General features: G+C 65.6%; 2 protein-coding genes across 6 annotated transcripts; both read right to left on the bottom strand.

Annotated features, from left to right (window-relative positions):
* Positions 1-726: 726 nt before the first annotated feature.
* LOC308186537 (homeobox protein otx5-like) lies at positions 727-5,144 on the bottom strand (the record flags this gene model as incomplete). Of its 2 annotated transcripts, XM_080608648.1 has the most annotated exons (4): positions 727-1,365; positions 1,935-2,086; positions 2,692-2,846; positions 4,906-5,144. In XM_080608648.1, the coding sequence occupies 3 exons, from the start codon at positions 2,786-2,788 to the stop codon at positions 742-744; spliced, it is 873 nt and encodes a 290-aa protein (XP_080464774.1). In that variant the 3' UTR covers positions 727-741. The 2 variants fall into 2 exon arrangements, with proteins under 2 accessions (XP_080464774.1, XP_080464773.1); XM_080608647.1 differs by lacking the exon at positions 4,906-5,144 and having other exon boundaries at positions 2,692-3,190.
* A 2,334-nt stretch (positions 5,145-7,478) lies between these two features.
* LOC308186539 (histone H3.3A) lies at positions 7,479-10,651 on the bottom strand. Of its 4 annotated transcripts, none has more exons than XM_080608650.1 (4): positions 10,507-10,651; positions 9,844-9,993; positions 9,097-9,250; positions 7,479-8,126 (listed from the first exon to the last, which is right to left on the bottom strand). In XM_080608650.1, the coding sequence occupies exons 2-4, from the start codon at positions 9,969-9,971 to the stop codon at positions 7,998-8,000; spliced, it is 411 nt and encodes a 136-aa protein (XP_080464776.1). In that variant the 5' UTR covers positions 9,972-9,993; positions 10,507-10,651; the 3' UTR covers positions 7,479-7,997. The 4 variants fall into 4 exon arrangements, with proteins under 4 accessions (XP_080464776.1, XP_080464777.1, XP_080464779.1 ...); XM_080608651.1 differs by having other exon boundaries at positions 10,503-10,642; XM_080608653.1 differs by having other exon boundaries at positions 9,844-9,990; positions 10,507-10,640.
* Between the last annotated feature and the right edge of the window lie 196 nt (positions 10,652-10,847).

Below are 10,847 nucleotides of genomic sequence, written 5' to 3' on the forward strand. Positions count from 1 at the left end.
CGTGGGGCTGCTCCGTGCGGGGCTGCTCCATGCCTTGGGGTCGCTCCGTGCCGCGGGGATGGTCCCTAAAGGGATTCGTGCAGGAATTCTCCGTGCCCAGAGGACGCTCCGTGCCACGGGGTCGCTCCGTGCACGGCTGCTCTGCGCCACGGGGACGCTCTTGGCCTTCGGGATGCTCGGTGCCACGGGGACACCCGATGCCCAGGGGACACCCAAAGCCCAGGGGACGCTCTTGGCCGTGGGGATGGTCCATAAAGGGATTCTCCGTGCAGGAATTCTCCATGCCATGGGGCTGCTCCGTGCCATGGGGTCGCTCTTAGCCACGGGGACACCCAAAGTCCAGAGGCTGCTCCGTGCCATGGGGCTGCTCCGTGCCATGGGGTCGCTCTTGGTCACGGGGACACCCAAAGCCCAGGGGACGCTCCGTGCCATGGGGTTGCTCTTAGCCACGGGGACACCCAAAGTCCAGGGGCTGCTCCGTGCCATGGGGCTGCTCCGTGCCATGGGGACGCTCCGTGCCATGGGGACACCCAAAGCCCAGGGGCTGCTCCGTGCCATGGGGACGCTCCGTGCCATGGGGCTGCTCCGTGCCATGGGGCTGCTCCGTGCAGGACTGCTCCATTCCCAGGGGATTCTCCATGCCCCGGCGCTGCTCCGTTCCCAGGGGACTCCCCGCGCCGCAGCCGTGCCCGGCACCCTCCGGGCCCCCTCGTGCGCCCGCGGCGGGGCCGGGCCCCCCCCTCACAAGACCTGGAACTTCCAGGAGCTCTGGTCCTTGTAGTCCAGGCAGTCGGCGGCGTTGAAGTTGAGCTTCCAGGAGCCCGCCTGGTCCTTGTAGTCCAGGCAGTCGACGGCGCCGAAACCCAGCCCGGCGGCGCCGTAACCTTGCCCGGCCAAGCCGGCGGGCGAGGGGGCGAGGTGGGCGCCCATGGCGGGGGCGGCCAAGGGGCTCAGCGCCGCGCCGGGCGCCCCCAGCTGCGGGTGCATGGGCGAGAGGTAGGAGCTGCAGTCCAGGCCCCCGAAATAGGTGGCGGATCCGGCGTAGCCTTGCCCGTAGCCGCCGGCTTGGCCGTAGGAGCCGGGGAACGGCGCCGAGCGCGGCAGCCCCGGCGCGGCCGTGGTGGCCAAGGGGTCCGGCACGGGCGAGATGGAGGCCGGGCTCCAGATGGAGACGGTGGCGCCGGCGGCGGAGCTGGGGGTGCCGGCGGGGCCAGCGGGCGGGGGGCTGTAGGGCCCGGCCCCCCCGGCGTCGGCGGGCGCCTCGCGGGGCGGCGAGCTCTTCTTCTTGGCGGGCCGAGCCTTGGCCTGGCCGCTGCTCTGCTGCTGCTGCTGCCGGCACTTGGCGCGGCGGTTCTTGAACCACACCTGCGGGGAGGGAGGGAAGGTTGGTGGGGAAACTGAGGCAGGGGCGGCGGGCACGGCGTTGTCCCTCGCATGCCCCCCCGCTGCAGTGTGCTCGTCCCAGTGCGCACGCCCTTGCACGGGTGTGCTCGGGGTCACGCAGCCCTGCGGTGCTCACGCTGCACAGGGTGCGTGCAGGGACCCTCCTCATGCACACGTAGGTGCAAGCAGGACCCCTCCCTGCGCGCACGCGGGAGCATGACGCACCCCTCCCTCCTTGTGCACGCTCGGGTGCGTGAAGGACCCCTTCTTATGCACCCCTGGGTGCATGCAGAACCCGTCCTCGTGCACACAGGTGTGTGCAGGACCCCCTCCCTCCTTGTGCACCCATGGGTGTAAGCAGGATCCCCCTTTATGCACACCCAGGTGCATGCAGGACCCCTCCTTGTGCACACGCATGAGCGTGCAGGACCCTTCTTTTTGCACACATGGGTGCATGCACGATCCCTCTTTGTGCACACCCAGGAGCGTGCAGGACCCCTCCTCGTGCACACGCATGAGGGTGCAGGACCCCCCCCCCTCACCGGGCTCACCTGCACGCGGGACTCGGGCAGGTTGATCTTGAGGGCCACCTCCTCGCGCATGAAGATGTCGGGGTAGCGCGTCTTGGCGAAGAGCGCCTCCAGGATGTCCAGCTGCGCCCGCGTGAAGGTGGTGCGCTCGCGGCGCTGCTTCCGCGGCGTGGCTGCGGATGGGGGGGGGGGGGGGGTCAGGGACCCCCTGGTGAGCCCCCACCTCCCCCCCGAGCCGTTGCACGCTCCCAGCCCCTTCCCACCCAAGGGAAACCACGGGGCCAGGGAGAGGACCCCCCCCCCATGCAAGCCCCTTGTGCGATACCCCCTGTGCAAACCCCTTGCAAAACAGCATGCGACCCCCCCTGTGCAACCCCCTCGTGCAAAGCCCCTCGTGCAAAGGTTGCTGTGCAACCTCCCGTGCAAACCCTCTGTCCAACGCGCCCGTGCAAACCCTCCGTGCAACACCCCGCGTGCAGCCTCCTTGCACAAAACCCGCCGTGCAGCCCCCCTGTGCAAAACCTGCGTGCAACCCCCTGTGCAGTGCCCCTGTGCACCCCCCCGTACAAAACCCTGTGTGCAACCCCCCCCGTGCACGTCCTCTGTGCAAAACCCTTTGTGCAACCCCTTCGTGCAACCCCCCCGTGCAAAACCCTGCGTGCAACCCCCCCGTGCAATGCCCCTGTGCATCCCCTCTCTGCAAAACCCTTCATGCAACCCCCCCCCATGCAAAATCCCGCACGCCTCCCCCCCGAGGAAGCCCCCCGCTGCTGCTCACCAGGGTAGCCCACGGCGGAGTGCAGCAGGTCCATGCCCGGCCCGGCCAGCGTGAGCCCGTTGACGGCGTAGTGGGGCTGCTTGATGTAGGACATCATGCTCCGGGCGGGCTCCCTCGCGCCGAGCCCGGGCGCTGCCGAGGCGAGCTGGGGCCAGCTGCCGGGGGGGGACACGGGGTCACGCACGGCACGGGGCAGCGTGGCACGGGGCAGGATTGCACGGCACGGGGCAGCATGGCACGGGGCAAGGTAGCGCAACATGGGGCAGGATTGCAGGGCACAGGGCGATGTAACACGGCACAGGGCAGGATTGCACAGAACAAGGTTGCACGGCATGGTGCAGAATTGCATGGTGCAGCATGGCACAGTGCAAGGTAGCACGGCACAAGATTGCACAGCACAGTGCAGAATTGCATGGTGCAGCACGGCACGGGGCAAGGTAGCATGGCATGGTGCAGGATTGCAGGGCACGGGGTGGGATTGCATGGCACAAGATTGCATGACATGGTGCAGAATTGCATGGTGCAGCACGGCGCAGTGCAAGGTAGCACAACATGGGGCAGGATTGCAGAGCACAGAGCAAGGTAGCGTGGCACAAGATTGCACGGCACGGTGCAGGATTGCACAGTGCAGCACAGCACGGTGCAAGGTAGCACGGCATGGGGCAGGATTGCAGGGCACGGGGCAAGGTAGCACAGCACGGGGCAGGATCGCACGGCACAAGATTGCACGGCGTGGTGCAGAATTGCATGGTGCAGGATTGCATGGTGCAGCATGGCACAATGCAAGGTAGCGCGACATGGGGCAGGATTGCAGAGCACAGAGCAAGGTAGCACAGCACAAGATTGCATGGTACGGTGCAGAATTGCACGGTGCAACACGGCACAGGGCAAGGTAGCACGGCACGGTGCAGGATTGCATGGCACGGGGCAAGGTAGCACAGCACGGGGCAGGATTGCATGGCACAAGATTGCAAGGCATGGTGCAGCATGGCACGGTGCAGGATTGCAGGGCACGGTGCAAGGTAGCATGGCGCAGGATTGCACGGCACGGTGCAGAATTGCATGGTGCAAGGTAGCACGGCACGGTGCAGGATTGCAGGGCACGGGGCAAGGTAGCACAGCACAAGATTGCACGGCACGGTGCAGAATTGCACGGTGCAGCATGGCACGGGGCAAGGTAGCGCGGCACAAGATTGCACGGCACGGTGCAGAATTGCACGGCGCAGCATGGCACGGGGCAAGGTAGCGCGGCACAAGATTGCACAGCGCAGTGCAGAATTGCACGGTGCAGCACGGCGCGGTGCGACAGGGCACGGTGCAGGATTGCAGGGCTTGGTGCAGCACAGCACGCTGCAGGGCTGCACGGTGCAGGATTGCGCGCCCCCCCCCAGGCCCTGATCCCCTCCCCAAGGCAGGAGGTGGAACCGGCGGGGCTCGTCCCCAAGCCGGGGGACGTCTCCCTGCCGCCGGTGACAGCCCCGGTGGCTCGTCCCCGCTCCAGGGGACGTCACCCCAAGGCCAGCACCCCGTCCCCAACATGAAGCGCCCCCCCTCCCGCCCCGCGTCCCCGTCCCCCCTCAGGACCACCCGGAGCTTCCCCCACCCCAAGGTCCCCCCACCCCAAGGTCCCCCCCCCACCCCAAGTTTCTCCCACCCTAAGGTGCCCCCCCCACCCCAATGTGCCCCCACCACCCCAAGGTGCCCCCCACCCCAAATTACCCCCACACCAAAGTGCCCCCCCACACCACAAGGTACCCCCACCCTAAGTTGCCACCCCACCCCAAGCTGCCCCCCCACCCCAAGGCACCCCCACCCCAAATTACCCCCACACCTAAGTGCCCCCCACCCCAAGGTGCCCCCACACCAAGCCGCCCCCCACTCTAAGGTGCCCCCACCCAAGGTGCCCCCCACCCCAAGCTTCCCTCCCCACCCCAAAATCCCCCCCCACCCCGAGTTGCCCGCCACCCCAAGGTGCCCCCCATGCCATGTTACACCCACCCCAAGGCGCCCCCCACCCCAAGGTGTCCCCCACCCCAAGGTCCCCCCCCCCCACCCCAAGCTGCCCCCACCCCAAAGTGCCCCCCCCCACCCCAAAGTCCCCCCCCCACCCCATAATACACCCACCCCAAAGTCCCCCAACCCAGATGCCCCCCCACCCCAAGGTGTCCCCCACCCCAAAGTCCCCCCCCCCACCCCAAGGTGCCCCCCACCCACCTGCGGCGGGGCGGCGGCGGGGGCCCTGCTGGCGGCGGGGAAGGCGTCCCCGCGCCGGGGGGAGCTTTAAGTAGGGCCCGCCACCGGGCCCCCCCCCGTGCCCCCCCCCCGGGCCCGGCGCTAATCCCCGGGGGGGTGACATTGGCCCCCGGCGGGGCTAATCCCCCGCTGCCGGCAATTAACGGGGGGGGGGCACCCAGCACCGCCCCCCCCCCAGGGTGGGGGTTTTGGGGTGCGCTCTGCGCCGGGGCCGACCTGCTGTGGTTAATTATTGCTGGTTAATTAATTATCGGGTGGGATGGGGGGGGTCTTCTATGGGGGGGGGTATAAGGAGCCCCCCCCCCACCCTAATTACACCGTGCTGAGGGTGCTCGTTAGGGCTAACGAAGGGGCTCGCGTTTTGGGGTCAGTCCTGGGGGATTTGGGAATGGGCCTGGGGGTCCCACGGGGGCTGGGGGGGGGCATGGGGGGGGCATGGGGGGGGGGGGGGCAAAATGTGCCCCCCCCCTTGGAGGGGCCCGGGGCTAATCCCAGGGGCAGCTGCGGTGTCGGAGCCGGGGACGGGGACACGCGGGGACAGGCGGGACCCCCGGGGGGGGCAGCGTTTGGGGGGGCCCTGAGAACAGCACGGGGGGGGGGGAGCCCCGTTGTGCCCCCCCCCCCAGGGTCTTTGCTCAGCCCCCAGTCCCGGTGGAGAACCCAAATCCCAGTAAGCCCCCCCAAATCCCAGTACAGCCCCCCCAAACCCCATCGCAGCCCCCCCAAACCCCATCGCAGCCCCCCCAAATCCCAGTACAACCCTCCCAAACCCCATCGCAGCCCCCCCCAACATGGTGTGCCCCCCCGCAGATCCCACTGTGGCCCCCCAAAATCCCAGTGAACCCCCCCAAACCCCATTGCAGCCCCCCCAAATCCCAGTACAACCCCCCCAAATCCCAGTATAACCCCCCAAATCCCAGTGAACCCCCCCCAAATCCCAATGCAGCCCCCCCAAATCCCAGTATAACCCCCCCAAATCCCAGTACAACCCCCCCAAACCCCATCGCAGCCCCCCCCAACATGGTGTGCCCCCCCCAGATCCCACTGTGGCCCCCCCAAATCCCAATACAGCCCCCCAAACCCCATCGCAGCCCCCCCAAATCCCAGTACAACCCCCCCAAACCCCATCGCAGCCCCCCCAAACCCCATCGCAGCCCCCCCAAATCCCAGTACAACCCTCCCAAACCCCATCGCAGCCCCCCCAAACCCCATCACAGCCCCCCCCAACATGGTGTGCCCCCCCCAGATCCCACTGTGGCCCCCCCAAATCCCAATACAGCCCCCCAAACCCCATTGCAGCCCCCCCAAATCCCAGTACAGCCCCCCCAAATCCCAATGCAGCCCCCCAAATCCCAGTATAACCCCCCCAAATCCCAATGCAGCCCCCCCAAACCCCATCACAGCCCCCCCCAACATGGTGTCCCCCCCAAACCCCATTGCAGCCCCCCCAAATCCCAGTATAACCCCCCCAAATCCCAATGCAGCCCCCCCAAATCCCAGTACAACCCCCCCAAACCCCATCGCAGCCCCCCCAAAATGTGATGTGCCCCCCCCCGTGCCCCCCCAGCCCATGTGGGCGGCAGCCGGGGGGGCAGCGCTGCGGCGGGGCTGATTAGTTTGTTTTTCAGACGGGCGGATTTGGGGCTGATTAACCCTAATCCTTCACCGGGGGGGGGGGGGGCACGGGCGGCGCAGATGCGGCGGGGGCTGCCCGTGCCCCCCCCCTCCCCCTTCCCACCTGGGCACCCCAAAACTTTGGGGTTTGGGGGTCCCCGTGCTCTGTCCTGGAGCAGGATGAACACCCCCCCGGTGTCCCCCCCCCCGTCCCCATCCCCCCCCCGTCCCCCCCCCCCAGCTATTTCGGAACCTTTAAGACTTTAATCCTGCCCCGGCGGAGGCCGAACCCCAAAAACGTCCGATTAGACCCCAAAAAATCGGGGGGGGGGGGGTCCCTTTGCCAGCGCCGGGCCTCGTTAGGGCCAAGCCACTTTCTTGGGGTCCCTGGGGGGCACCCCAAAACTGGGGGGGGGGGGCAGGGGCAGCTCCGCCTGGGGGGGGGGGGTCGGGATCGCCTATTTTTAGGGAAAACCCCAATTAAGCCAATTTAGGCACCGATATTTATATAAATGTTAATCAAAAAACACGCTTTTTTTTCAGATTTTCGATTTTTAAGCAGCAAACCCCAAAATCTCTGTTAAAGACGAGCCCCCCCCCCCCAAAAGGACGTGTCCCCCCGGGTTGTTTTGGGGGGGGGGGGGCACGCCGTCCCCAGGTGCCACCCGGTCCCGGCGGCCCCGTAATCCCGCTTAGGGTGACTAACGCGGGGCCACCGCTAAAATTAACGCCGGGGTGTCAGCAGCAATCACGTCAGCGCCCCCCCCACCCCGGGGGGGGGGTAATCCGCGCCCGACCCCCCCCCCCCGAAAAGGGAAAGGGACAAAAACATCAAAGGGGCCCCCAAACCCTCCCCGTTTTGGTTTTTTTTGGGGGTTTTGTCGGGATTCGGCGAGGAAGGAAGGAGGAGAAGCACTCGGTTAACATTTAGGGTTTTTTATTCATTCCGTCAGCCCCGCAGGGGCGGGGGGGGGGGAGAGGGGGGGGAAATCGGGACGCGCGTTTGGGGACGGGGGGGGGGAACAACACCGCGCCCCCCCCCCCCCCTCCTCGGGGGAACACGAAGTCACGGAGCCACCCCCGAAGCTCCCCGCGCCCAACCCTCCGTGAGTTTTGTGTACAAAACCGGGTATTTCAAAAACCTTCCCCCCCCCCCCCTCCCCCCCCCCCTCCCCAAAATTCTCTATATTTTTTGCAGCTCGGAGAGAAAAAAAAAAAAAAAAGGGAAAGAAAAAGCGTACAAAAAAAAAAAAAGGGGAAAAAAAATCCAAAAGTCTCGTAAATCCCCCAAAAGTTTGCTCGGTGTGTGTGTGTGTGTGCGCGCGGTGTCGGTTTTCGCCTGCATGTCGTGACCGGGAGAGCTTCGAGAGGGTTTTTTTTTGCGGGGGGGCAGGAGAAGCCCCCCCAGGACCCCCCCCCCCCGAGTCCCTCCGGCGGCGCTAAGCCCGCTCGCCGCGGATGCGCCGCGCCAGCTGGATGTCCTTGGGCATGATGGTGACCCTCTTGGCGTGGATGGCGCAGAGGTTGGTGTCCTCGAAGAGCCCCACCAGGTACGCTTCGCTGGCCTCCTGCCGGGGGGGGGGGGCAAAAAAAGGGGGGGTTAATTGGGGTGGGGGGCACCGAAAGTCGCTGCTGAGCGGGGTTTCGGGGGGGTTGGGGGAGATGCCGTGGCCGGGGGGGGGAAATGGGGCAGCAGTAGGGACTGAAGATGTCAGGGCGAGGTGATGGTCCCCCCGCCCCGATATCGCCCCGATATTACCCCGATATTGCCCTGATATCACCCCAATATTATAACCCTAATATCACCCCGATATCACCCCAATACCGCCCCATTATTGCCCCGATATCACCCTGCTATCACCCCGATATCGCCCTGACATCGCCCCAATATTAACACCCCAATATCGTCCTGGTATCGCCCCAATATCACCCTGATATCACCCCGATATCGCCCCGATATTATGACCCCAATATCACCCTGATATTATCGCCCCAATATCGCCCTGGTATTGCCCCAATATCACCCGGGTATTATCACCCCAATATCGCCCCGATATAACCCCAATATCACCCCGATGTCGCCCTGATATTATCGCCCCAATATCGCCCTGATATTATCGCCCCAATATCGCCCTGGTATTGCCCCAATATCACCCGGGTATTATCACCCCGATATCATCGCCCCAATATCACCCCAATATTATCACCCCAATATTGCCCTGGTATCGCCCCAATATTACCCTGATATTATCGCCCCGATATCAACCCGATATCACCCTGATATTATCACCCCAATATCGCCCTGATATTATCGCCTCAATATCGCCCTGATATTATCGCCTCAATATCACTCCGATATTATCGCCCCGATATTATCGCCCCGGTATCACCTCAATATCACCCCGATATTATCACCCAATATTATTATCAATATCACCCCGATATTGCCCTGATATCGCCCCGATATTGTTGCCCCATTATCGCCCCAATATCATCACCCCGATATCACCCCGATATCGTCACCCCGATATCGCCCACCTGCAGCGCCCCGATGGCGGCGCTCTGGAAGCGCAGATCGGTCTTGAAGTCCTGCGCGATCTCGCGCACCAGGCGCTGGAAGGGCAGCTTGCGGATCAGCAGCTCCGTCGACTTCTGGTACCGCCGGATCTCCCGCAGCGCCACGGTGCCCGGCCTGCAACAGGTTCCGTTTACACGGGGAAACCGGAGTCACACTGGATTCGCATCGGAGTCACGCCAGATTTGCACCGGATTCACACCAGAGTCACACCAGATTCACACCAGATTCTCATTGGACTCCCATCGGATTCGCACTGGAGTCACACCAGATTTGCACCAAAGTCACACCGTAGTCACACCGGATTCGCACCAAATTCATACTGGAGCCACACCAGATTCACCGGATTCGCACCGGAGTCACACCGGAGTCACTCCCTTTCTGCCCCACATCCGCTCCCCTTCAGCCTGGTTCACAGAACCTAACCTTTATCGACTCCTTGTGATACAAGCTATCAGAACGGACCAAATTTGGGTTAAAATAATAAAAATATAGCACATTACTGACAGGAACCGATGCCGCCAACACTCCCAGATATAAAAATACCAAAACCACAAGATTTTTTCCTCTTTTTAGTGGTGTTCCTTCCACACGAGGCCCAAAACTCCCAAGCACAACACGCTCCGGAGGTGGTAGCGGGCTCCTGGGGGCGGGATCGGTGGTGTTTTTGGGGTGTTTTTGTGGTGTTTTGTGTGTTTTTTTGAGGTTACCTATAGCGGTGGGGCTTCTTCACGCCCCCCGTGGACGGCGCGCTCTTCCGGGCCGCCTTGGTGGCCAGCTGCTTGCGCGGCGCCTTGCCGCCCGTGGACTTGCGGGCCGTCTGCTTGGTGCGGGCCATGCCGGGAGCTCGCTAGGGGCTGCTGAGGAGGAGAAGGAACCGGTGTGCCCCGGGGAACGGCCCCGGCAACGGCCCCGCCGCCACGAGGGCCCCGCCGCCATGTCTACCCCGGCCTCCCCGTCGGCTCGGCGCTCGGACTACAACCCCCAGAAGCCCCCGCGCCGCGGCTGCGCCCCGATTGGCCGCGCGGAGCCATGTGCCCCCAGACCAGCCCCTTCCTGATTGGCTGCCGCCGCGAGGCCAATCGGTTCGCAAACCTCCCGCAGCGGGGCCGCACCGCCCCATCTCCCCTCTGACGGACGCGCCTCGCAGCCAATCCCCTCGCGGCTCGCCGCGGGGCTCCGCGGCCAATCAACGCCGCCGCCCCCCGCCGCCAATCAGCGAGCGGCGACACACGGAAGGCGGGACTTGGGGGCAGCGTCTCCTCAGGCGACCTCGGCGCCGAGCCGCCCCCCCCGGCCGCCGCCGCCCCCCCCCCCCCGCCGCGGCCACCGGGGACCGGCCCCGGCGCCGCTCCCCCGCCGCCTTTACCTACGTGCGTGGCTGGCGGCGGCCGCTGGAGCCGTTGGGAGTCCCGCGGCGGCGCTGGGGCTGCGCTCGCTCCCTTCCCGCCTTTCCCGCCAGCCCTGACAGAAAATGGCGGGCTCCCGGCGGGGCTCCTTACCCGGCATGCACCGCGCCGGGGGGGACGGGGGGGAGGGGGGAGGGAGGTCGGCTGAGGTGATGGCGGCCCGGCGCCATCTTGCGACCCGCCGCGGGGCCGCCCCGGGGCCGCCCCGAGCCCTCCCGGAGCCTCTGCCCGGTGTCAGAACCGGCGTGAAACGGCCTCAGGGCTCGGTGGGAACCCCGGGGCAGCGCCGCGGAGGGGTTGTAGCG

This window comes from Anser brachyrhynchus (genome assembly GCF_964034855.1).
Source record: "Anser brachyrhynchus genome assembly, contig: SCAFFOLD_370, whole genome shotgun sequence".
NCBI lineage: Eukaryota > Metazoa > Chordata > Aves > Anseriformes > Anatidae > Anser > Anser brachyrhynchus.

Bases quoted from the DNA above. Each gene is read 5' to 3' on its own strand.
- LOC308186539 (XM_080608650.1), bottom strand. From the start codon at position 9,971: ATGGCCCGCACCAAGCAGACGGCCCGCAAGTCCACGGGCGGCAAGGCG. The intron at 9,251-9,843 runs GTAACCTCAAAA...AACCTGTTGCAG, and splicing joins AAGAAGCCCCACCGCTATAG to GCCGGGCACCGTGGCGCTGC. The intron at 8,127-9,096 runs GTGGGCGATATC...CCCCCCCGGCAG, and splicing joins CCGCCATCGGGGCGCTGCAG to GAGGCCAGCGAAGCGTACCT.